This window comes from Gobio gobio, assembly GCF_949357685.1.
Source record: "Gobio gobio genome assembly, chromosome: 24".
Classification (NCBI taxonomy): domain Eukaryota; kingdom Metazoa; phylum Chordata; class Actinopteri; order Cypriniformes; family Gobionidae; genus Gobio; species Gobio gobio.
The window spans coordinates 39888584-39916508 of NC_137120.1; the positions used below are offsets into that span (position 1 = coordinate 39888584).

Below are 27925 nucleotides of genomic sequence, written 5' to 3' on the forward strand. Positions count from 1 at the left end.
TGTGTGTGTTGTTACCTGGATGATCCATGGCTGTGTGTGTGTGTGTGTGTGTGTGTGTGTGTGTTGTTACCTGGATGATCCATGGCTGTGTGTGTGTGTGTGTGTGTGTGTTGTTCCCTTGATGATCCATGGCTGTGTGTGTGTGTGTGTGTGTGTGTGTGTGTGTGTGTGTGTTGTTCCCTTGATGATCCATGGCTGTGTGTGTGTGTGTGTGTGTGTGTGTGTGTGTGTGTGTGTGTTGTTACCTGGATGATCCATGGCTGTGTGTGTGTGTGTGTGTGTGTGTTGTTACCTGGATGATCCATGGCTGTGTGTGTGTGTGTGTGTGTGTGTGTGTGTTGTTACCTGGATGATCCATGGCTGTGTGTGTGTGTGTGTGTGTGTGTGTGTGTGTTGTTACCTGGATGATCCATGGCTGTGTGTGTGTGTGTGTGTGTGTGTTGTTCCCTTGATGATCCATGGCTGTGTGTGTGTGTGTGTGTGTGTGTGTGTGTGTGTGTGTGTGTGTGTGTGTGTTGTTACCTGGATGATCCATGGCTGTGTGTGTGTGTGTTGTTCCCTGGATGATCCATGGCTGTGTGTGTGTGTGTGTGTTGTTCCCTGAATGATCGCTGTGTGTGTGTGTGTGTGTGTGTGTGTGTGTGTGTGTGTGTGTGTGTGTGTGTGTGTGTTGTTCCCTGGATGATCCATGGCTGTGTGTGTGTGTGTGTGTGTGTGTGTGTGTGTGTGTGTGTGTGTGTGTGTTGTTCCCTGGATGATCCATGGCTGTGTGTGTGTGTGTGTTGTTCCCTGAATGATCGCTCTGTGTGTGTGTGTGTGTGTGTGTGTGTGTGTGTGTGTGTGTGTGTGTGTTGTTCCCTGGATGATCCATGGCTGTGTGTGTGTGTGTGTGTGTGTGTGTGTGTGTGTGTGTGTGTGTGTGTGTGTGTGTGTGTTGTTACCTGGATGATCCATGGCTGTGTGTGTGTGTGTGTGTGTGTGTGTGTGTGTGTGTGTGTGTGTGTGTGTGTTGTTCCCTGGATGATCCATGGCTGTGTGTGTGTGTGTGTGTGTGTGTGTGTGTGTGTGTGTGTGTGTGTTGTTCCCTGGATGATCCATGGCTGTGTGTGTGTGTGAGCCTCTCGAGCCTCTTGTTTGTCCTGCAGTTAAACTGCCCAACGTTTTCCAGAAAAACCCTCCAGGTCCTGAAAATCCTTCCGTTTTTCAGCATCTTTTGCATATTTGAACCATATTTGCATATTTGAACCCTCTCCAGCAGAGACTGTATGAGGACTGAGGACGATTGAGAGACTCAAACACAACTATTACAAATAATGCACACATTCACTGATGCATCAAGAGCCGGGGGGTGAAAACTTTTGAAGAAAAAAAACATGCATGTTGTATGATCCCATTTATTTTGTTAAAACTATTGATAGATTCTGCAAGGGGTGTGTAAACTTTTGAACAAGAGTATATTCCTTTAGAGATTTGCCAAAGAGAGCATTTTGGGGGCGGAAACAAATGTTGAGATCATTATGAATGCCACGCCCCCTGCCTTGAGTCCTTCCTTACCCAGGCGGAGTTACCTCTAAAAGCACGGGCCTTAATTAGCATTAGCGCTAACCGAATAAGGCATTTGTTGTGGATAATGTTACCACAGCTACATCTCACACGAGAAACCCAAAAGTCGCGTGTTTCCTTGCACCACACACCTCTGGAAGCTTCTTGAACCTGATAAATACGTGAACCAATCACGTCTTCAAGTGTAAAAGAAGCTGTTTAGAGCAGGAAGCTGTGGTGTGTGTCTTTGCTTGTGGATCGATAGCCATCCGTGAGCCGTAATGAAGCCCAGCCCAGCGCCTCTATTAGCGGCATGAATAAGTTATCGACGTCTGTGTCCTGAGAGGAAGCCTAAAACTGCCCCGCCGCGGCTTTCTTCCGCTTAACAACAGTCACATTGTCTCTGTGAACATTGCTTGTTATGCTAGCGGCCCGTCACAGATGCATCTTCCGCATGGCATCGCTTCTCCGCTGCAGCCTCGGGTCATTATGGGAGATAAATATAGGCTAAGAGACACAGCCAGAGGAGCCGTAGTGCGTAGTGTGATAAGGAATGCACGTAAATATAGGACGACTACGTCAAAGTCATTTGTATTTGCCAGACTTCCTGCTGCCAGCTGGTGGCGCTATGCCTATAACTACATTTTGGCATGTAGATGTCTTCAGGACAGGGCATTTATCAAACACGTGAAGTTTGGGGCAGATTGGAGGTTGCATGCTCGAGTTACAGCAACTTCCTGTTTTATGGTGAAAATAACATGCTTTAGCACTTAGCTAAGTGTTTTGCTAGGATGTGGTGTTTGGGGTAAATCGGACATTGTATACCTCAGTTAAAGCAACTTCCTGTTTCATTGCACTAATGGCATGCTTTAACGCTTAGCTAAGTGTTGCTAGCTTGTTTTAGCATGTTTCTAGCATTTTGCATGTTATGTTTGGCTAAGCTAAGCATTGCTGGCATGTTTTAGCATGTTTCTGGCATGTTGCATGTTATGTTTGGCTAAGCTAAGCATTGCTAACATGTTTCTGACATGTTGCATGTTATATTTGGCTAAGCATTGCTAACATGTTTTAGCATGTTGCATGCTATGTTTGGCTAAGCTAAACATTGCTAGCACGTTTTAACATGTTTCTGGCATGTTGCATGTTATGTTTGGCTAAGCTAAGCATTGCTAACATGTTTCTGACATGTTGCATGTTATGTTTGGCTAAGCATGTTTTAGCATGTTTTAGCATGTTGCATGCTATGTTTGGCTAAGCATTGCTAACATGTGTTAACATGTTGCATGTTATGTTTGGCTAAGCTAAGCACTGCTAGCATGTTTCTGACATGTTGCATGTTATATTTGGCTAAGCATTGCTAACATGTTTTAGCATGTTGCATGTTATGTTTGGCTAAGCTAAACATTGCTAGCACGTTTTAACATGTTTCTGGCATGTTGCATGTTATGTTTGGCTAAGCTAAGCATTGCTAACATGTTTCTGACATGTTGCATGTTATGCTTGGCTAAGCATTGCTAGCATGTTTTAGCATGTTGCATGCTATGTTTGTCAAAGCATTGCTAACATGTGTTAACATGTTGCATGTTATGTTTGGCTAAGCTAAGCATTGCTAGCATGTTTTAGCATGTTTCTGGCATGTTGCATGCTATGTTTGGCTAAGCATTGCTAGCATGTTTTAGCATGTTGCATGTTATGTTTGGCTAAGCTAAACATTGCTAGCACGTTTTAACATGTTTCTGGCATGTTGCATGTTATGTTTGGCTAAGCTAAGCATTGCTAACATGTTTCTGACATGTTGCATGTTATATTTGGCTAAGCATTGCTAGCATGTTTTAGCATGTTGCATGCTATGTTTGGCTAAGCATTGCTAACATGTGTTAACATGTTGCATGTTATGTTTGGCTAAGCTAAGCACTGCTAGCATGTTTTAGCATGTTTCTGGCATGTTGCATGTTATGTTTGGCTAAGCATTGCTAGCACGTTTTAACATGTTTCTGGTATGTTGCATGTTATGTTTGGCTAAGCTAAGCATTGCTAACATGTTTTAACATGTTTCTAGCAATATGCTAGCCAATTTAACACTTGCTGACACTTTTTAATATGTTGCTAGGAGTCTTACTCTCATGTCTAGGCCCTCAAAAATGCAATTCACTTTGGAGATGAAGAAGAAGAAGAAGAAGAAGAAGAAGAAGAAGAAGAAGAAGAAGAAGAAGAAAAGCAGCAATTCCAAAAGGGAGCCCTAATGATGACATATCAACTACGAAACTACTAGACATTATGCGCTTTCGGATAACGCGAAGGCCTCACCATATGCCGTCATGGTGCCTACATAGGGCCCGTCCATCACGCTCTGGTTCTCCTCAGCGAGGGCTTTGATGTATCTCTTGCTGAGGTCCAGGATCTGCAGGCGTAGCTGCGCGCTGCTTTCGTGCGTCGCCCTCTGCTGGATGGTGAAGTGAAGCAGCATCATCCCCCAAATGAAGCCGAAACTCACAAGGAAGAATCCCAGCTTTTGGGAGGACAACTTCCACAAGTACACAGAGCCCATGGCGAGGAAGTTCGTTTGAGTGTGTGGAGTGTGTGAGCGATTCAGGAGGAGTTGAGCCTCATGGTGCTCAGGGGGGCGTGGTCTCTCGTCTTTCTGTAGTCCATTCCTCTGAGCTCAAGCCGTCAGTCTCACCGAAGACACGCCCACCAGAAGCTCCATCACAATGACCACACTGGAAGAAAAACAAGAAAAGGTCAAATTAGTATAAAGGCTAGTATAAACGTTTTTGGATCCGCTAAAAACTGTACATTTTTACATGTACTGATTTCAAGTAATTAGACATGATTTTTGATTATTATTAAAAAAAAGGGGAAAAAAAACTAAAAAGACCCAAATAACCAGCCAACCCTAACAAGCAGATGATCCTAGCAACCACCCAAAGACCCAAGAAATGACCCTAGCAACCACTCAAATGACCATAACAACCACCTAATTGAACCTAGCAATCACTCAGAACAGATGACCCTAGCAACCACCCAAAGACCCAAGAAATGACCCTAGCAACCACTCAAATGACCCTAACAACCACCTAATTGACCCTAGCAATCAATCAGAATAGAAGACCCTAGCAACCACCCAAAGACCCATGAAATAAGCCAGATGACCCTAGCAACCACTCAAATGACCCTAGCAATCATTCAGAACAGAAGACCCTAGCAACCACCCAAAAACCCAAGAAATTACCCTAGCAACCACTCAAAGACCCTAGCAATCACTCAGAACAGAATACCCTAGCAACCACCCAAAGACCCAAGAAATGAACCAGATGACCCTAGCAACCACTCAAATGACCCCAAAAACCACCTAATTGACCCTAGCAATCACTCAGAACAGAAGATCCTAGCAACCACCCAAAGACCCAAGAAATAACCCTAGCAACCACTCAAATGACCCTAACAACCCCCTAATTGACCCTAGCAATCACTCAGAACAGAAGACCCTAGCAACCACCCAAACCCAATAAATGACCCTAGCAACCACTCAAATGACCCAAACAACTCCCTAATTGACCCTAGCAATCACTCAGAATAGAAGACCCTAACAACCACTCAAAGACCCAAGAAATGACACAGATGACCCTAGTAACCAATCAATTGACCCTAGCAATCACTCAGAACAGAAGATCCTAGCAACCACCCAAAAACCCAATAAATGACCCAGATGACCCTAGCAACCACCCAAAGACCCAAGAAATGACCCAAATGACCCTAGAAACCACTCAAATGACCCTAGCAATCACTCAGAACAGATGACCCTAGCAACCACCCAAAAACCCAAATGACCCAGATGACCCTAGCAACCACTCAAATGACCCCAACAACCACCTAATTGACCAAAGTAATTACTCAGAACAGAAGACCCTAGCAACCACCCAAAGACCCAAGAAATGCCCCAGATGACCCTAGCAACCACTCAAAAACCCAAGAAATGTCCCCAGATGACCCTAGCAACCACTCAAAATCCCAAGAAATGCCCCCAGATGACCCTAGCAACCACTCAAATGAAAAGTAGAAACCACCCAGATCACTGTAACAATTGCACTGTAACAATTGCATGCAAAGTCAACTATTTAGTTTCACCTGTGCTGCCAGGCAATGTGACCACAACTGTGACATCATAATGGATTCCCACATAACCAGGATCACAATGCGGTCGCTAGTGTTTCACATTATTATGGGATTAAACGGAGACCGTTCCAACAGACCGTGCGGAGGCATTTCAATGAGGAGATCGAGTCGAAGCAAAGGATGAAAACCTCGACTGAAAGGCTCCCAGAGAATGAAAGACAAATAGTTATTTTATGAGCACAAATACGCTTGTTTGCATGTGGGCGCAGATTTAAATATGCCATTGATATAATGCGGGCGCAAAGGCTGAATACACACCAACTGTTGACTTTCTGATGTGGTTGACACACTGATGACCGTATAATCCCAGCGTAACCAGCTTTAGAAAAGTTGCCCAATCACTTCACTCTCCTTTCAGACCTACTACAAGTGACCTTTGATATTTACTTTATAGTTAAAGTAACAAGCCACTTAATGTCAAGGCTTGAAGCAGTTCTTACAGCCCTATTAAACTCACTGTAATGCACACCCTCGAGTAACAGCAACTGCACAACTCAATCTTTCCTGGTCCTATTGGATCTACCCAGAGCCACTCTGAACTAGCAACCACCCAATGACCCAAGAAATGACCCATATGACCCTAGCAACCACTCAAAAGACCCAAATAACCAGCCAACCCTAACAAGCAGATGATCCTAGCAACCACCCAAAAACCCAATAAATGACCCAGATGACCCTAGCAACCACTCAAATGACCCTAACAACCCCCTAATTGACCCAAGCAATAGCTCAGAACATATGACCCTAGCAACCACCCAAAAGACCCAAATAACCAGCCAACCCTAACAAGCAGATGATCCTAACAACCACCCAAAGACCAAGAAATGACCTAGATGACCCTAGCAACCATTCAAATGACCCCAACAACCACCTAATTGACCCTAGCAACCACCCAAAAACCCAATAAATGACCCAGATGACCCTAGCAACCACTCAAATGACCCTAACAACCCCCTAATTGACCCTAGCAATCACTCAGAACAGATGACCCTAGCAACCACCCAAAAGACCCAAATAACCAGCCAACCCTAACAAGTAGACGATCCTAACAACCACCCAAAGACCAAGAAATGACCTTGATGACCCTAGCAACCACTCAAATGACCCCAACAACCACCTAATTGACCCTAGCAATCACTCAGAACAAAAGACCCTAGCAACCACCCAAAGACCCAATAAATGACCCTGAAGACCCTAGCAACCACTCAAACGACCCTAACAACCCCCTAATTGACCCTAGCTATCACTCAGAACAGATGATCCTAGCAACCACCCAAAGACCCAAGAAATGACCCAGATGACCCTAGCAACCACCCAAAGACCCAAGAAATGACCCAGATAACCCTAGCAACCACCCAAAGACCCAAGAAATGACCCAGATGACCCTAGCAACCACCCAAAGACCCAATAAATGACCCTGAAGACCCTAGCAACCACTCAAATGACCCTAACAACCCCCTAATTGTCCCTAACAATCCCTCAGAACATATGACCCTAGCAACCACCCAAAGACCCAAGAAATTACCCAGATGACCCTAGCAACCACCCAAAGACCCAAGGAATGACCCAGATGACCCTAGCAACCACCCAAAGACCCAAGGAATGACCCAGATGACTCTAGCAACCACCCAAAGACCCAAGAAATGACCAAGATGACCCTAGCAACCACTCAAATGACCCCAACAACCACCTAATTGACCCTAGCAATCACTCAGAACAGAAGACCCTAGCAATCTGTAAAATACACTGTAAAATAGGTACATTTATAATAAGCACTATCCATAGGAATTTTTAAATATGCATCTTAAACAATTATGATAAATATTTGATCTAAGCATGGAAACTTTTTATCTTTATACGTCTGTTTGGTATTATGTTTGCTTTTTGTCTATTCTTGTTTGTTTGTTTGTCTGGGACTACGGATGGAAATGAGCTCCGTGCCAAATCCGGCGTATTTTCGTAAAATTATATTGTACGTACGTTCATCAATATGCATTGTCCCATCCAAAAAAATACATTTTTAAAAAGTATTTTATGAGAGTAGCAACTGTAAAGAGATAAGAGCGTGGAATTGAACATAAATTTAAGACGGTTCTACGGGATAAAGAGCTGATGTGACGACTAACAGACAGCAGACAAACGGCAATCCACCTGTCACTCAAAGTGGCCACGCCCTTAATTATGCAGAACTTTAAGGCTTTATATAATGTAAACGAATGAGTTATAAATAAACCCCCCCCCCCACAGTCGTCATGAAGGGCAACATTAGCCGTATAGACCAAAAGCAGAGTTTGTCCCAGACTGTAAACATGTGTTCTTCTGCTGTAAAGTCGGCCATTTTAACATGAGCTCAATGAGATTCTGCTCCTTCTGGAGTCTGCCTCTAGTGGCCAGTCCATGAACTGCAGTTTAACTCACTTCAGGAGAAACTGCGGGAGGAGCCGCTTGGTGTGTGTGTGTGTGTGTGTGTGTGTGTGTGTGTGTGTTCCAGAACATTCCTCTTATCAGCTAGCGCTGAGTTTGTGGGGGTTTTTTTGTGTGTTTTTGTTTATTTAAACTGTCCTTTTGCTTAGTAACTTTTGAACATTATGTATCCGCTTGTTAAGTCGTGACGTAAGGAATGCAGTTCCTGGGTCCAAGCCTCAACTCGTTTCACTTGAGAATAGAGCCCGGCTGATATATCGGCATTTTCCAAACTATCGGTATCGGCATTTATGATGGCCGATAAATTAATATTTGAAAAAATAATTAAAACGGACGAAACACCGCTCAACCACATTATGAGTGTTGGCGTTTCATAGTTTGTCCACCAGAGGGCGCTCTACAACACCAGCTGAGTCATGCTGCGAACATTCACAACCCAACGGAGATCATCCGTGAAGTGCATGGTAAGCTGGCACATGTACATTGCTTGAATACCATTGAAAAGAACATCCCCATCAGTTCTCTTAACTCAAATAAGCATGACAAAATTCCAGTTTTGCTGTTACATGTAAGCCAAGAGTGAAACGGAATTAGCTAGTAAGTTATAGCGTGACAGTTTCACAGCATGAGACGTATCATCTCGTCCTTGCACGTTATTTTGAAAAAGTATGTTTTACAATATTTTGCAGTATGACGTTGTCCATTTCTAAATTATGTCTTAGACTTTAGCTAACCACAAAGCTAGCTAATGCCATGGCTATCAGTGAAAGGCCACTAACATTAATGATTAGCGCTTGAAAATCACAACAAACTTATTCTGCCTAAATAAAGTAATGATTACTGTATTTATATAACTAGTATATTTGTAGTTCCAGTCCCTGCATTGTAAGTTAGGCTAACGAGTGAACGAAAGTGCGTTGCAGCATTAACGAGTCACATAATGGCTTATATACTATATATTTTGCTGTTGTTATTTATCAGAACTTAACTAAACTTCCAGTCTTTCTCAAAGTTATATTTATGAAGCTTATGATGTCTATTAATACTGGTATCTTTGATTTTTTTTTTGTTATTGTGTTTTCGTCCAAGTTCACATCTTAAGTTTGTATTTTTAATACATTTTATTTATCAGAATTTGAATATATTTTTATGTTCCTCTGTTCTGTTGTAACAATAAAACAAACAAGTTTATTTTTAAACTGCATTATCCTATTATTTTAGAGATTCATGAATAACTACAAATAACTAATGTAAGGGAAAGTTTTTTTTAACGCGTTTCTGTTACACAAACTTTTATTTTGGATGCGATTAATCGAGATTAATCTTTTGACACATATATATATATATATATGTCAAAAGATTAATCTCGATTAATCGCATCCAAAATAAAAGTTTGTGTTTTTATAATATATGTGTGTGTATGCTGTTAATTATTATTTATATATAAATACACACACAAGCTTGTATATATTTAAGAAAAAAAAAATATTTTTATATATAAAACATTTATATTTATATATATATATATATATATATATATATATATATATATATATATATATATATATATATATATATTATAGATTATATAAATGTATATACAGTATATACATGCAAATATTTCTTAAATATATACATGAATGTGTGTGTATTTATATATAAATAATAATTAACAGAGTACACACACATATATTATGTAAACACAAACTTTTATTTTGGATGCGATTAATCGCGATTAATCTTTAACCTAATATATATATATATATAGGAATATATAAAATATTTGTATCGTTATCGGCCTTAAAAATCCTTTATCGGTCGGGCTCTACTTGAGAATGCCATCGACGGCCGTTTATGGGCAATATATTATTCATATCAAATATTTTAAAAAGTTAAACATTTTAAATACTTAGTCTACACAACAGTCTCTGTGCTCACAGCGTCACAGACATTAATATTTTAACGATTTATAAAAGATGAATTACTGTCTGGCATCTGGAATTTTGGTATGGAGATAAAGGTTATGATTATAATTTTTTTGTAGTATTACACCTCATTGTGTGTGTGTATATTAGCAGCGTTTGTTGTTTTTCTTGTGGTATGAGAGTGTGTGGACCCGGATGCGCTGTTGCACTGACAAACCCTTATGAAAATATCCATGGTTTTATTATAATAAGACCATGTTTTTTTTTGGCGTATTGATTACCATTTGCATAACCAACCACACAAATACCATGGATTTGAAGCAAAACCATGCTAATTTGTGGTTATCATGGAATAACTACAATAACCCCTGTTATTTATGTATTATTATTATTATTATTATTTTTGCTTGTTTTATCCATTGTAAAACCATGGTTAATTTTTGTAAGGGTGGATATATTCGTATGTGTGTGTTCATAGCACAGCTGACACGTTTGTTTGAAGGGCAGCATTGGGCAGGATGTGGAATAGTTGTCAATAAAAGAAAAAACGATGTCCGATTAATCGAAAAAATAATCGACCAACTAATCGATTATCAAAATAATCAGTTAGTTGCAGCCCTAAACTGAAAAAATGAAAAATTGATTATTCACAAGTAGTCGAAGTCTAATAAAATGCAAAAGTGATGCGCTCATAAAATGCAACAATGATTTCAAGTTTGCACACACACTTCCCTTTCTTTGCCAAATGCACATGCAACCTCCCACACACTCTCTCCCCAATGTAGCGTTGCACAAAACATCTGAACTATTGAACAAACACTTCGATGTGAATCACACAAACAGAAATCCCGCAAATCCACACTCTATAGTTGACATGTGCAGCGTTAAACAACTTTGCAAGCAACAAAGATGCCACATGAGTGACCACAAAGAAACCAGGTCAAGACCTATTTTTCCATGAGGTTAAACATATCTTACTGAATCTGATACTGGTGTGCAGCCCCAGGGCAAAGCAGATAAATACACCAATACCCGACTCATATCACATTTAATTACTGAACAATGACTAGCGCCCCAGAAAATGATACATTACATCATTTGCTGCTAAAATTATCTCTATGAAAGGAACACCTTCCTATCAGTATTAAGAGTAGGTGCAACACTAGCTCATCTTGCTTTACAGAAAGCAAACTAATACTTATCGGCCACTTTTAACACAATGCATGACCAGGATAAGGTGTGACGGCAATCACATGACACGTTTTTTTAAGCAACTGAAAGATGCTTTTAATAAGTGCTGTCTATTGATTAAAAAAATGACTCATTAAATCACATTTTCTGTAATGAATTGCGCTTAAAACATGTTTTTGCAATTTTTATATTGCAATAATTTCACATTTACATAAATACAGAGGTGGACAGTAACGAAGTACATTTACTTGAGTACTGTACTTAAGTACACTTTTTGAGTATCTGTACTCTTACTTTAACTGGAACTTTTACTTTAACTTCACTACATTTGAAAGACAAATATCGTACTTTTTACTCCACTACATTTCTATCAAGGTCCTCAAAGTCAAAAGTCGTTTCTGTAGCAGCTTTGCAAGTCAGTGGATGATTTTGTTTCTTCTTTAAAAGTTTTTTTTTTTTTTTGCAAAATGTAAATATCTGGGAGAAAGAGAAGCATAGACATATGGATGAATCTGAAAAAGCATGATGAAAGAGCTCAGTTCAGTCTGAGTTTTTTTTTTGTGCCTCTGAGATGCCAGAGCACGAGTACTGAATAGAGCTTTCTTTTGTGTTTTTTCGCACTTAAGCAGACCAATACACACAAAATGTAAACATTTTCATTTCGGAAAGTATTCACGTAAACAAAGTTGATTATGTCTTAAGTGAACGTAAACAGTTGGGGGAATATCGGATGTGTATCAGTGTGTAGGATCTGTGCATTCTGCCTTAAAGTGACAGCAGCTTTGTAAAAAACTTTCTAACTTTTAAGTATTTAAATTAGTTCAAGGTAGTCGTATGGAGCATCACTAACTGGCTTAAACTACCATGGCATAGCCTGCATTTATACAAAAATGCAACAATAATAAAATAATGCATTTACATAAAAAAATATTTTTCTTTTGATACTTAAATTCTTTTAAAAGCAAGTACTTCTGTACTTTTACTTAAGTAAAAATTATTTTTAACAACTTTCACTTGTAACAGAGTAATATTTGACCAGTAATACTTTTACTTTCACTCGAGTAATGGAGTTGTGTACTTTGTCCACCTCTGCATAAATACAACAACATAAATAATAGTATCACTGATACCTCTATGAAATTATTATTTTTTTAAACATTAATGATAGTCATTACAGTATAATTGAAAGCTATATCAATGTCAACATTTATTAGGCTTTAGAAAAATAACTTTTAATTTAAGTGAACTTCAATCTTCACATAAACCCATTATAATAAATGTCATATTTACCTGTGGCCTTCGTATATAATCAATACACAGAAATGTAATAAAGTTATCAAACACTTTACAGTCTTAAGTGCATAAATAATAAATTAAATGTAGATTAATCGTTATTTAAGCTACAATTTTGTTCTTATTACTTTACGATGTTTATAGTAATACGTTTTAGACGGTTGTAACAATGCATATTTTATCTTTATATGAGCTCCTGCAACAGAGGCGAAGACATTTCAAAATAAGAGTCCCGGTGTATTTCGAGCTTGTTTATAATTAAAAGTCACGCATTAGATATTCGTTTTTGGTTACACAATAAACTGTATTTAATTTAATTCCCATTTAATTCATAGTCAGGAGGAAAGACCAGTATTTGACACATATTCAATAAAGCATCAGGGTTATAATAGTTCACTAAAACCATTAAAAAAATCTTCATTACTTGAAATTAAATAAATGTTAACTGAAATAAAAATAATAGACAAACTTATTTGAAGCTTTAGCTTAACCTGATATGGCCTACTAACTAAAACAGAAATACAACGCTATAAAAAATATATAGATGTTTAAAAAAAAAAAAAAAAAAAAAGTGTATTGAGCTCTTTCAAGTATTTTTAATGTCAAAAACAAAATGTCAGTTCAAGTGACAGTCGGTTAAGTAATGCATAAATTGCATAACAATTTAACTAAAATCTTATGATATTTAGTCGACTAAAACTAAAAAACAATTCAGGTGACTAAAATATGACATTTTAGTCAAAACTAAATCAAAATTTGCTGTCAAAATGAACACTGGTTCCCATTGAAGTCCATTTTGTGCAGAAAAATCCGCCAAAAACATTTCTTTCCGACTGAAGAAAGAAAAACATGAACATCTTGGATGAGATGGGGGTGAGGAAAACATCAGGAAATTTTCATTTTAAAGTTAACTAATCCTTTAAGGCGCTAATTTTGATTATTTTGATAATTAAAAATATCTTTTAGCCGCATTATATTATACTGATGAATGGTAATTACAGGCTTGCAAATATTCTTTTTGAAAAAATATCTTCCTGAGAGGAGAATATCGGAAAAAACCCCCAACACCATTTAACCTTTGGACACACTACCTTAAGATAAGCAAACAATTTTGTTATCTTATAATAAACAGAAGGCTATCTGGGCTTCCATGCCTCCAAAAGAATTCCTCAATTACATCATGAGCATATTAAAACGTATGACAAATGATTATTATTATACATAACCAAATCATGGCCGACATAACTATCAGGGTAATTATTAATCTACACAAATGCATTGGCAAACGCAATTCGGTGTAGTTGATTCTTCGTCTGACTTTGATCTGAATACTTCTGCCTATCAAGGAAATGTTCGACATTCCCAGAACGTCCATGAATTCACATCCTCATTCTTTGTAGTTCCTGACATCTCGCATCAAGCCTGACACGTCAGTTTCCTCCAGTGTTGAAAACGCTGTCCTGAGAGCTTCAGAGAAACCCTGCAGGGCGAGAGTGCCTGAAATAGAGTGGAACAGCATTCCCAGAGAAGTGCCTTTTGCCTCGGAAACTTACATAACCAGAGGATAGCTATGGAAAAGGCTGATGAATAATTTACAATAGGCGGGAACGTTTTTGAAAAGGTTACTGAACAGTAGGGATGCAACAATACAGTTAGTCCACGGTTCAATATATACCTCGGTTTTTAACCACGGTTTTCGGTTCGGTTGGGTTCTGATGGCTTGTCACATCAGTTTTTTGTTATTTTATTCTTAGGCGACAGGAACAGCAAGAGCTTAAGGAGAATTGCAATACTCTTTCTTTATTTTACTTAAAAGAATTGAAAAACCTACCTTAAACTTAAAACTTTACTTTAAAAAAAAAACCTTGTATTCCTAGTGTATTGCATAATATAAAATAAATATATATATATAATATATATATATATATATAAAGATTTACACTGGCAGCTCAGAGCAGTACAGCAGCATTAAAGTATGAAATTGAATGAATGAATGTAAAATATTAGTTTGTATTAGTTTTTCAGTCAAGAGCAGTGAGTGATTTTCTCTTTGTCTTTTGTTGTTGTATTAACATTAAAGGGATATTTCACTCAAAAATGAAAATTCTGTCATCGAGAAATGAATACAGGTTTGGAACAACATTAGAGTGAGTAAATAATGACATCATTTTATAGGTGAACTGTCCCTTTAAGGATCGCGTGTTTACTTTTGCGCTGTTGTCTAATATACTGCATCTAATATACAGACACACGCGATTTTACTTTCACTTTAGACATAACTGACTGTGTTTATGCTAACCTTGTGTGTATTTGACAGTATTAGCGCAGTAAGACGACTACTTAGTCCAGTAATCGCGTGTTTGACAGGCGTTTAGTGCGCGCACTCTGAAAAGCGCATGTTAAACCGCGCACGCGAATGAACCGGCAAGGCTTTAAAACACATGCAAATAATGAACTTTGGTGATTGTGAGTAACTCTAGTGTCCTGTGAGTTTAACTCTCCCACTAACCTGTGATGTGAATGTATGTCGCGTTGTTCAGTATTGGGATGGAGGCAAATTATAGAATTTGTAGAAAAATAATTAATTAAATACAAAATCGAGAAAACCGCAATTCACAAGCGCGTATTGAACCGCGAATGCCGTACCGAACGGTTCAATATTATATTGAGAATTGTGGCATCCCTACTGAACAGTACTGATGATGGGTGGTCAACACACTCAAATTAGTCGCGATTCAATTTGCATTTCCCAAGAACTGATAGTAAAATACTTTAGCAGTTGCAAATTAGTCCAACTTAAATGTGCACATAGGTGTCATTGCGACACTAATAAAACTTTGCCCATATCTTTAAGCTACACTGTGTGATATTTTCCCCCATCTAGTGGTGAAAAGGCATCCAGTGAATATTAGTTTCTGTTCCTCTCAATTCCGTTCGTTTTAACTCCTTCGGTGGCTGATTTAGTCCAAGATTAACATGGCTTCCAGTTCGACCTCGTCCACATTCGACACGGTGCCATCGAGTGTTAAAACGCCAAAGGCGAAGCTTGAATTTACGGGTATGTCCCTCTTTGGCTAATGTACTTTCAAGATGGAGGGGCAACATGGCGACCCGCATTCGAACTCTCACCCGTATGTGTTTTCAATGGCATATTATAAACTTACGAGAATACTTTATTACTTGAAAGAAGTAAATATACATTAATGAGCACATATATTTTTTAAAGAACTAAGTGTTTTTAGCTAAGAATAAACTAAAAAAGTTACACAGTGTAGCTTTAATGAAATTCTGGGATCAAATTATGTTCATTTTAGGTGGGTGTACACAAAACTGATGGTTCGGTACAGCAGTTTTAAAAAAATTGCTTTTTATTAAACAGTGGTTTACTGAACAAATAGTCATTTCTGACCCACATTTTTTAAAATTAAAAAATCGTAGCTTCATCGGAATGGTCCGAAACTTGGTGACTTTATTGGTACTTGGTGTATGAACACCCAAAAAAATTGGGGACAGGATTTGAAAAGTCTAAGTGGTCGTAAAAAAAATAGTCACACTCGGGACCTTCGGGTCAAAAATGACCCCCATAGGAAATGAATGGGAAATTGGCAAAAATATGAAAATACTGAGTTTTTTTGTGCGTACAATCTACAAATCAGCCAGGATGCAGAAAAAAGCACACAACAGTGAAGATCTCTAAAACATCAAGAGTGCAAAACAGACAAAAAAAACTCACACACACATGCAAGTTTTTTGTGTGTATAAGTGTGTGTGTGTGTGTGTGTGTGTGTGTGTGTGTGTTTTTTTTTGTCTGTTTTGCACTCTTGATGTTTTAGAGATTCACCCCTTCACTGTTGAGTCCTTTTTTTCTGCATCCTGGCTGATTTGTAGATTGTATGCACAAAAAACTAATTTCCCAGTCATTTCCTATGGGGGTCATTTTTGACCCGAAGGTCCTGAGTGTGACTATTTTTTTCGACCACTTAGACTTTTCAAATCCTGTCCCCAATTTTTTTGGGTGTTCATACACCAAGTACCAATAAAGTCACCAAGTTTCGGACCATTCCGATGAAGCTACGATTTTTTATTTGCATGCATATACTGTATATACATTTATATAATCTATAATATATATAAATATAAATGTTTTATATATAAAAATAATATTTTTTTCTTAAATATATACATGCTTGTGTGTGTATTTATATATAAATAATAATTAACAGAGTACACACATATATTATGTAAACACAAACTTTTATTTTGGATGCGATTAATCGCAATTAATCTTTTGACAGCCCTAATATATATACATTTTTTATTATATTCAGTGGGAAAAATGGGTCATAATTATTGCATAAATATTAATTATAAACCATAAAATTATCTCAAAACACCAAAAAAGAAAAGAAAAAATATTATTGAACAAAAATATATTTCATTGATTTTACTCAAATCTTTTTATCTTAATCCCGCCCAAAGGTCCTGAGTGTGACCCATAAATGAAGAACCCCAGAGGGTTAAATTAATTCAATTATAACTAAAAGTTTCTTAAAGATAATGCTGTACACTTTAGGGAACACTTACTTACACTTTACTATAATATTAAAGATTAACAGCAGAGCCCAAACTATTAGCCTAAATTCAGATTTTTAAAAGAAAGTACTGTATTGTCTCCTATGTCCACAAGAGGGCGCAACAAGCAAATGTAAACCAAATCAAGCGCCACATCTTTTATTGAAATTAAATGACATTCGCTTTTTAAAGTGCATTACATTTTCAAACAATTGTTATTAAATCAAATATAATTTCATTAATACGCATGTACGGAAAATTAGGTAACAAAAGTGCATAAAACTGCAAGTGCATCAGTAACCTGAGATAACACGCTTCAACAGACAACAAAACATTCCAATACACAGTTTTTGCATTCAAATGTTTTTTTGTTTTTTGTGTGTGTGTGTGTGTGTAAATTTCGACGAATATTTGAAATTCGCATTTTTGTTTGACAGCAAACGTGCACTGTACCGGAAGCCTTCTACCAAAACGGTTCGGTACAAATATGTACGAATACGTATTTCTTTCCCCAAGAACTGATAGTAAAGTACTGTAGTAGTTGCACATTAATCCCGATTAAAATTTCAACATGATAGGTGTTATAAATAATTCTGTGGTGAATGCAATTTCTACATGAAAAAGTTAGTTTAGACAAGATTTAAAAAAAAATAAAGTAGGCTAAATTCTATATTAGTACCCATTTTAAGCTTGTATAAATTGCGTAAATATCAACGTTAGAAAATCAAGTAAAACTACTCAACTATTCTGATATTGGTGTTCCCATCATGCACTGGGGCATGAATGACTAACAAGGTTGCATTTTCACTGTTTTCCAGCTTTATTTTCACTGTTTTATTGCTTTTGTTGTTAGTTCTAGTAAAATTGTGTGAAATTTGGAGTTCATTTTCTACTCAAAATGAAACATTCATACTCAAAAACGATCCATCGAATGTTACTGAAATTGTGTACCAAGTATTGAGGTCTCCGTTCAGCTGCCACATTACTTCTATTATGTAAATATGATGTCTACACAATATCTATTCTAATAAATGTGGTTTATTTCAGTGTTATATTTCTTGAGCACTAAATACTGCAAAGGAAATTTCAACTAAATAGAAATTTAAGTAGTTAAGTAGAGTTTACTCAATTCCATATGTGAAATTTACTTAAAAAAATTGTGCAAAAACTTATTTCTTGTTTTTCCTATTTTGTTATTCCTCATTGCATTACCTATTTTCATTGTACTCAAACTACAAAAGCTATACACAAATATTAGTGAAATTCTATAGTAAAATTATGGAAATATTTCCCCAATATCTGATAGTAAAGTATTTTAGTGGTTTCAAATTTGCCCCTGATAGGTGTTATTGCTACTCAAATTACTAAAACTTCACCACATCTTAATGAAATTATTGAATATAATTATGCAAATTTTTCCAGGCGTCTTATCTTAATTTGATCACGCTGGGAAGCATGTTATGGAACTACTATACTCTCTGATTTCCTTTCAAACTCATACCGAATCAAGTCAACATCGGCAAATAAAGTAAATATTATACCTAGATATCATCTGTTAAAGTACTCAATAGTACAGTGTACTTAAATGAGTTTCATGTAACACTGATATTTGCATCTTTTATAATAAAACTATGTACTCTTTGCTTTATTTGTATTCTGGTTAACTCATTGTAATTTGATTACCGGCTTCTGGGAATCTTGCATGTGTACTGAATAAACAAGGCATAACTGACACCATCTGTGAAAGTTGCCAATATTAACACTGTGTCAGGCCATAAAACTAATTACACTGTATTTGCGCTTAAACATAACAAGGTGGTGAGTATAATCTAATTTAGTGCTGTTAACATTTCAGGATTTGTTGATTTAGAATTGCATTATAACCTTAGTTCACAAGTAGCATATTTAAAGTACATAATTATACAGATGCACATTTTTATTTTCATATTTTAGTATTTACTGGACTGCTCTTCCTGTTGGTCTTACTTCAGGCTTTTCATGCAAGTAAAGTTTTGTTTTCTTTTTGGCAAAAAAACAAAAAAAACAACAAACAGGTTGATCCAGTCAATGATGCGGGAAACATTCTCTCAAAAAACAAACAAACTATATTATCTTGTAAAGACTTGCAATTGAAGTAACAAGGAAAGATCTCTCACAAAAGGAGAGATTTGCTAATAAACACATACAGATCTCATTAAAAGAGTTAGACCAGGCTGTTAATAATAAGCCATTTAAAATTCATGGCACATGTCTATCCACACTGGAACACACCATTAGAACATACTAAACCATGCTAATAACATTTTAGAACAATTAAGTAAAAATATACATTGTGCTTTTAGACTTTAGTCTTTCTCTTCTGGGAAAATGAAACATGAATATTGATGACATCATCCGGCACTACACAGCTTTTTGTCCAATCAAACGCTCTTTCGAATAAAAAAAAGTCCCAACTCTAGAAAAAAACGCAAGAACAAAAACTACACTTCAAGTTAAGATCTGACAAGTTTACTAACGGAAATCGCCATTGGTTACTAAACATATAATATGGGATTTTAAACCTGGGAAAATTTAACATAAATATTGATGACATCATCCTGCACTACACAGCTTTTTGTCCAATCAAAAGCGCTTTAGAATTAAAATTGTCCCAACTCTAGAATATACACATTGTGCGCATACATTTACAGTCTCTCTCTTCTGGGAAAATGAAACATAAATATTGATGACATTATCCTGCACTACACAGGTTTTTGTCCAATCAAACGCTCTTTAGAATAAAAGATGTAACAACTCTAGAAAATACGCATTGCGCGTTTAAAATTAACAGTCTTTAGTCTTTCTCTTCTGGGAAAATGAAACACAAATATTGATGACATCATCCTGCACTACAGGTTTTTGTCCAATCAAACGCTCTTCAGACTAAAAATGTCCCAACTCTAGAAAAAACGCAAGAACGTAAACGACACTTCAAGTTAAGATCTGACAAGTTTACTAACGGAAATCGCCATTGGTTACTAAACATATAATATGGGATTTTAAACCTGGGAAAATTTAACATAAATATTGATGACATCATCCTGCACTACACAGCTTTTTGTCCAATCAAAAGCGCTTTAGAATTAAAATTGTCCCAACTCTAGAATATACACATTGTGCGCATACATTTACAGTCTCTCTCTTCTGGGAAAATGAAACACAAATATTGATGACATCATCCTGCACTACACAGGTTTTTGTCCAATCAAACGCTCTTCAGACTAAAAATGTCCCAACTCTAGAAAATACACAAGAACATAAACTACACTTCAAGTTAAGATCTGACAAGTTTACTAACAGAAATCGCCATTGGTTACTAAACATATAATTTGGGATTTTGGAATCGGGAAACTGAAACAAAAACATTGATGACATCATCCTGCACTACACAGCTTTTTGTCCAATCAAACGCTCTTTAGAATAAAAAAAAGTCCCAACTCTAGAAAATACGCAATAACGTAAACTACACTTCAAATTAAGATCTGACAAGTTTACTAACTGAAGTCGCCATTGGTTACTAAACATATAATATGGGATTTTAGAATCGGGAAAATGAAACACAAATATTGATGACATCATCCAGCACAGTTTTTTGTCCAATCAAACGCTCTTTAGAATTAAAATTGTCCCAACTCTAGAAAATACACATTGCGCGTATAAATTTACAGTCTTTAGTCTCTCTCTTCTGGGAAAATGAAACACAAATATTGATGACATCATCCTGCACTACAAAGATTTTTGTCCAATCAAACGCTCTTTAGAATATTTTTTTTTCCCAGCTCTAGAAAATACACAAGAACGAAAACGTCACTTGTAATTTCATGGCTTTCGAGTTAAGATCTGACAAGTTTACTAACTGAAATCGCCATTTTTTTACTAAACATATAATATGGGATTTTGGAATCGGGAAAATGAAACACAAATATTGATGACATCATCCTGCACTACACAGGTTTTTGTCCAATCAAACGCTCTTCAGACTAAAATTGTCCCAACTCTAGAAAATACGCAAGAACGTAAACGACACTTCAAGTTAAAATCTGACGAGTTTACTAACTGAAGTCGCCATTGGTTACAAAACATAAAATGAGATTTTAGAATCGGGAAAATGAAACATAAATATTGATGACATCATCCTGCACTACACAGGTTTTTGTCCAATCAAACGCTCTTTAGAATAAAAGATGTAACAACTCTAGAAAATACGCATTGCGCGTTTAAAATTAACAGTCTTTAGTCTTTCTCTTCTGGGAAAATGAAACACAAATATTGATGACATCATCCTGCACTACAGGTTTTTGTCCAATCAAACACTCTTCAGACTAAAAATGTCCCAACTCTAGAAAAAACGCAAGAACGAAAACTACACTTCAAGTTAAGATCTGACAAGTTTACTAACTGAAGTCGCCATTGGTTACTAAACATATAATATGGGATTTTAGAATTGGGAAAATGAAACACAAATATTGATGACATCATCCTGCACAGTTTTTTGTCCAATCAAACGCTCTTTAGAATTAAAATTGTCCCAACTCTAGAAAATACACATTGCGCGTATAAATTTACAGTCTTTAGTCTCTCTCTTCTGGGAAAATGAAACACAAATATTGATGACATCATCCTGCACTACAAAGATTTTGGTCCAATCAAACGCTCTTTAGAATATTTTTTTTTCCCCAACTCTAGAAAATACACAAGAACGAAAACGTCACTTGTAATTTCATGGCTTTCGAGTTAAGATCTGACAAGTTTACTAACTGAAATCGCCATTTGTTTACTAAACATATAATATGGGATTTTAGAATAGGGAAAATGAAACACAAATATTGATGACATCATCCTGCATAGTTTTTTGTCCAATCAAACGCTCTTTAGAATTAAAATTGTCCCAACTCTAGAAAATACACATTGCGCGTATAAATTAACAGTCTTTAGTCTTTCTCTTCTGGGAAAATGAAACACAAATATTGATGACATCATCCTGCACTACAGGTTTTTGTCCAATCAAACACTCTTCAGACTAAAAATGTCCCAACTCTAGAAAAAACGCAAGAACGAAAACTACACTTCAAGTTAAGATCTGACAAGTTTACTAACGTAAATCGCCATTGGTTACTAAACATATATTATAGGATTTTAGAATTGGGAAAATGAAACAAAAATATTGATGACATCATCCTGCACCACACAGCTTTTTGTCCAATCAAACGCCCTTCAGACTAAAAATGTCCCAACTCTAGAAAAAATGCAAGAACGAAAACTACACTTCAAGTTAAGATCTGACAAGTTTACTAACTGAAGTCGCCATTGGTTACTAAATATATAATATGGGATTTTAGAATCGGGAAAATTAAACATAAATATTGATGACATCATCCTGCACTACACAGGTTTTTGTCCAATCAAACGCTCTTTGGAATAAAAATGTCCCAACTCTAGAAAATACGCAAAAACGAAAACTACACTTCAAGTTAAGATCTGACAAGTTTACTAACGTAAATCGCCATTGGTTACTAAACATATATTATAGGATTTTAGAATTGGGAAAATGAAACAAAAATATTGATGACATCATCCTGCACCACACAGCTTTTTGTCCAATCAAACGCCCTTCAGACTAAAAATGTCCCAACTCTAGAAAAAATGCAAGAACGAAAACTACACTTCAAGTTAAGATCTGACAAGTTTACTAACTGAAGTCGCCATTGGTTACTAAATATATAATATGGGATTTTAGAATCGGGAAAATTAAACATAAATATTGATGACATCATCCTGCACTACACAGGTTTTTGTCCAATCAAACGCTCTTTGGAATAAAAATGTCCCAACTCTAGAAAATACGCAAAAACGAAAACTACACTTCAAGTTAAGATCTGACAAGTTTACTAACGTAAATCGCCATTGGTTACTAAACATATATTATAGGATTTTAGAATTGGGAAAATGAAACAAAAATATTGATGACATCATCCTGCACCACACAGCTTTTTGTCCAATCAAACGCCCTTCAGACTAAAAATGTCCCAACTCTAGAAAAAATGCAAGAACGAAAACTACACTTCAAGTTAAGATCTGACAAGTTTACTAACTGAAGTCGCCATTGGTTACTAAATATATAATATGGGATTTTAGAATCGGGAAAATTAAACATAAATATTGATGACATCATCCTGCACTACACAGGTTTTTGTCCAATCAAACGCTCTTTGGAATAAAAATGTCCCAACTCTAGAAAAAACGCAAGAACGAAAACTACACTTCAAGTTAAGATCTGACAAGTTTACTAACGGAAATCGCCATTGGTTACTAAACATATAATATGGGATTTTAGAATTGAGATGATGTTTGTGTAAAATGGCCCCCGGGCACAGATAACATCCTAGAAAAACATCAAAGCCTCAGAACACGGCCTTTGTGCAATCAGGATGTTTTTAAAGGACTACAGCCAGAATATTGCAACTGATATTGACAGCCAAACACAGCAAGAGTTGATCCCAGTGAGCGAGGGCCTTTTCTTGAGCTCTGCATGCAGGAGAAATTATCCCTGCTGTCAGAGCCATTCTCCAGGAAAACTTCAGAATATGAAATGCGTTGTTTGTTTGTCAGAAACATAGGTTCATAAGCAGTGATGCCAGTAATGCGTTCATCTAATCTGACTACTTTTTTCCAGTAACGTAATCCAACGCGTTACTATTTCCAAACCAGTAATCAGATTAAAGTAATTTATCCAAGTCACTGTGAGTTACTTTTCCTTAGAAAAAAAAATATATTTTTGCTTTCTTCTTGTGTCTCGGGGAGAGTGAAGTCAAGAAAGACTGTCTTTATTACATTTTTTATTAAAACATGTTTTTTTTTTCTTCAGGAAATATTTTTTAATTTCAACTTAACATGTCAGGAGATACATTTTTGAACGTTACTGTTAAAAATGCACTTCCAATAAAGTGAGTGTTGGCAAAAATGGTTGTCATTTCTATGTTGAGGCAGCAGAGGTGTTGTCGGCAACTGCTGAATGTAACTAATAAAGTAACTTGTAATCTAACTTAGTTACTTTTAAAATCAAGTAATCTGTAAAGTAACTAAATTACTTTTTAAAGAGTAATCAGTAATCAGATTACTTTTTCAAAGTAACTGTGGCAACACTGTTCATAAGTCAGTCCCTCCAGAAAAACACGATTATGCGATCGCATGATTTAATGCATAATCAACCAAAGTCCGCATATTTATGCGTGGGCTGCATTTTTTCAAATACGCCGCACTTTCGCCGCATAAATTACCTGTTTCCACCTGCAAAATATGCGTGGCTAGCATGATTTCATAATCCCCGCATTTTCGTTCCAAAAAAGTCATATATATTAGCAGAAAGTTGCAAAATTTTCGTTTACTTCACACAAGAGCCGCCATTTCCCCCTGTTGCCATGGGAACGTTTTGAAGTGACGTAATTACCCGACGTCATCGAAAAGCTGCAAACCCCCGTGGAGAAACCATAGATATCGCTGAAACCATGATGAAGCACAAACTCCCATTGGCCAACAAAAATAACAGCAAAAGACCAAAGCAAAGCAGTTTCCCGTGTGTTGACCGATTTCAAAACACTGCATCATGAAGCTTCGAAGCGTTATGAATCAGTGAGTCGATTCAGCGGTTTGGAGCATTATGAATCAGTCGATTCAGCGGTTTGGAGCGTTATGAATCAGTTAGTCGATTCAGCGGTTTGGAGCGTTATGAATCAGTGAGTCGATTCAGCGGTTTGGAGCATTATGAATCAGTGAGTCGATTCAGCGGTTTGGAGCGTTATGAATCAGTGAGTCGATTCAGCGGTTTGGAGCATTATGAATCAGTGAGTCGATTCAGCGGTTTGGAGCCTTATGAATCAGTGAGTGGATTCAGCGGTTTGGAGCATTATGAATCAGTCGATTCAGCGGTTTGGAGCATTATGAATCAGTGAGTCGATTCAGCGGTTTGGATCGCCAAAGTCACGTATTTCAGCAGTTTGGCGGTTTGACACGCGATCCGAATCATGAATCGACTCACAGATTCATAACGCTCCGAAGCTTCATGATGCAGTGTTTTGAAATCGGTCATCGCTATAAGTCGTTATTTAGGGTTTTTTTGCGCACAAAAACTATTCTCGACGCTTCATAAAGTTTTTGTAGAGCCACTGTAGTGAGATGGACTTTGTAACGTCGTCTTTAGTGTGTTTTAAGGGTCTTGAGAGTGTAAAGTTGAGCCAATGGAGGCCTTTCAGAGCATTAGATTTACACTAAAATATCTTCATTTGTGTCTGAAGATGAACGGAGGTCTGACGGGTGTCCAACGACATGAGGGTGAGTAATTAATGACAGAATTTTCATTTTTGGGTGAACTAACCCTTTAATAGATTGCACTTTGTGCATTGGAAGCACTCAAATGTCTGTTTTGTAAAGCTAACTCTGTAAAACAGGAAGTTATTTATTCATTTTTTCAGAAGTTGTAGCATATTCCTTTTGTAAAGCTACAGAATTGTTTGACTCAATGTTTTGTAAATTTGAGCCATGTGTTTATTAAGGTCTTCAATAAAACAAGATGAGAACTTAAATATTCCCAGCACTTTCTGTGATGTAGTGCCTTTTTTCTCTTTTTCATGATCATCAAACCGCAGTTTTTGCAAATTCCCGCAATTTCATTGCATAAAATTGCATAAATATCCCGCTTTTTCCATCGCATTTTTTAAGAAAACGTGCCGCACAATCAAGGCTTTTTGCCCGCAACAATCACTAAAACTAGCCGCATTTTTCTGGAAGGACTGATAAGTCTGCCATTACATAATTAAAAAGTACACTTTTTTTTTAAAATATAGCTACCAGCTTTCCAATATAACTGCCACAGCAATGCATCATGGGGCATGTAGTTTTAACTCTACCAATTGAAAACAGGTTGTGGTGTTACCATGTAAACGTATTGCAGTTGATCAGGCTTTCTACACAATGTAGAAATAACATCAACTAAAATAAATATGGACATCAAAACAATGGCCAATTCATAGTGTCTTGTAAACGCCTACGCAAAAATCCGGGAAAGCAAGTGAACAATAACTAGGTACGGCTCATTCTGACATGTGATTAACACAACCTATAAACACATCAAACCTCCTAAACTGGTGAAACAGCCAATCTTCTCCTGCCAGTAAATCAGTTGCTATTTATATTGTCCACACCCAATGCAATCCATACATGTGTTCCACAAACGAGCTTCTCTTACACAGGTTTTAGGAGGTTTGAACATAAAGAATGCATTGTGAAAACGGAGGGAATATTGACTTGAAATGTATGGCCAAGGTCAACGGCTATCCAGTGATACCACAGATTAGATACTGAACTGACGGCTATTTGCATCACATGCGAGATCAGAGAAGAAACAGGATGTTCTAAAGATATGAGATATAAATTAAGGGGATGATATATTTGCCCGGCGTTCATTTTGTTTCTCCAACCTGTGAGGTCAACTCATTTAGACATTTCTGAGGAAAGCTACTAATACTATTGAACAAATCCTTAACCTCAAGTATTAAATGCCACTATGGACATGAGTAATACAGTATAATTAATAGCCATGAACTGATTTTTTTCCTCAACAACCATAAAAAGTATCGACAAGTATGCACTTACAATGGAAATTGGGTGACTTTGAGGAGATAAACATAGACTGACAACACAAAAACACTGGATTACTGTCTTTCTGAGTGGACAGTTATAACTGTGCGTTATTAAATTATGCAGCGTTTCATATCGGACAATTACATATCAAAAACCCCTGTGCTACATTTCCAACTGTGGTCCCTAGGCTTTATGAATTGTCACTACTACACCAAATAACCACATAAAAACCCATTTTTAATAACTATACCAATAGCAGATCAAACCTAATAGAGTTGTTAAGGCGGTAGGTTTGAGGTTGATCCGATCACAACTATACCCTTGAGAAAGACACTTAACCTCAGGTTACGCCATAATACCATGGTAAAGTGATGGTAAACATATGGTAACGTGCTTTAATTTAACCATTGGAACTGAATACTTATCAAATACCATTGTGTTTACATGTTACTTCAAGGTACTTCAAATAATACAATAGCTTTAGCTAATGCAAGAGTAATTTGTTGTTGTACATTTAGAAAGAAATACAACCCGCGTAACGCAGTATAGTATTCTAATGTAATATGGCATAACGCTGAGATGTACCATGATTGTTTGGATGTGGTTTTATAATGTCTTGGTACTATCATAACATGGTAACATTACATGAATTTCAAAACCATGGTAACGTTATATCAAAGTACGTTAGGTACCATCACTTTACGACCTAAAGCAGCCACATTACGTGCCTGTAAGGGATTATTTGTAAATGTACAATCAAATCACTGATAAAACATCTGATATGTGTGTCGTCGATACATTTTAGATGTATAAATAACACAAATAAAGACGTATAAGACTGATGCGCGTGTTCCGCAGTGGACTGCAGCGCACCAAACGCGCCCCGCTTTCATTTCATACGCGTTTACAAGGCGAAGCAGGCAAACACTCACCGTATTAACGATTCAACCGGATGATATGGACGTTAAAGGCTGTAGAAAAGCCGGTGGTTGCGCTGTGATCGGCGTCGGTGTGGTTCCAGGCACCTGACAACGGTCTGTGTGTTTCGTTTCGCTGTCTGATCACATTCAACACAAAGAGCGTCGAGACGCACAGGAGTCCGCGGGGAGCGGGGCCATTTTACCTAC

General features: G+C 37.0%; 1 protein-coding gene across 1 annotated transcript in view; it reads right to left on the minus strand.

The window, feature by feature from the left end:
• Positions 1 to 27925, minus strand: part of mgat5 (alpha-1,6-mannosylglycoprotein 6-beta-N-acetylglucosaminyltransferase) — a 143683-nt gene extending 115758 nt beyond the window's left edge. The window contains exons 1-2 of the mRNA XM_079808219.1: positions 27731 to 27925; positions 3850 to 4262 (exon numbers count right to left, since the gene is read on the minus strand). Coding sequence (XP_079664345.1) covers positions 3850 to 4090 — 241 coding nt within the window. The 5' untranslated portion in view covers positions 4091 to 4262; positions 27731 to 27925. The remainder of the gene's footprint in view (positions 1 to 3849; positions 4263 to 27730) is intronic.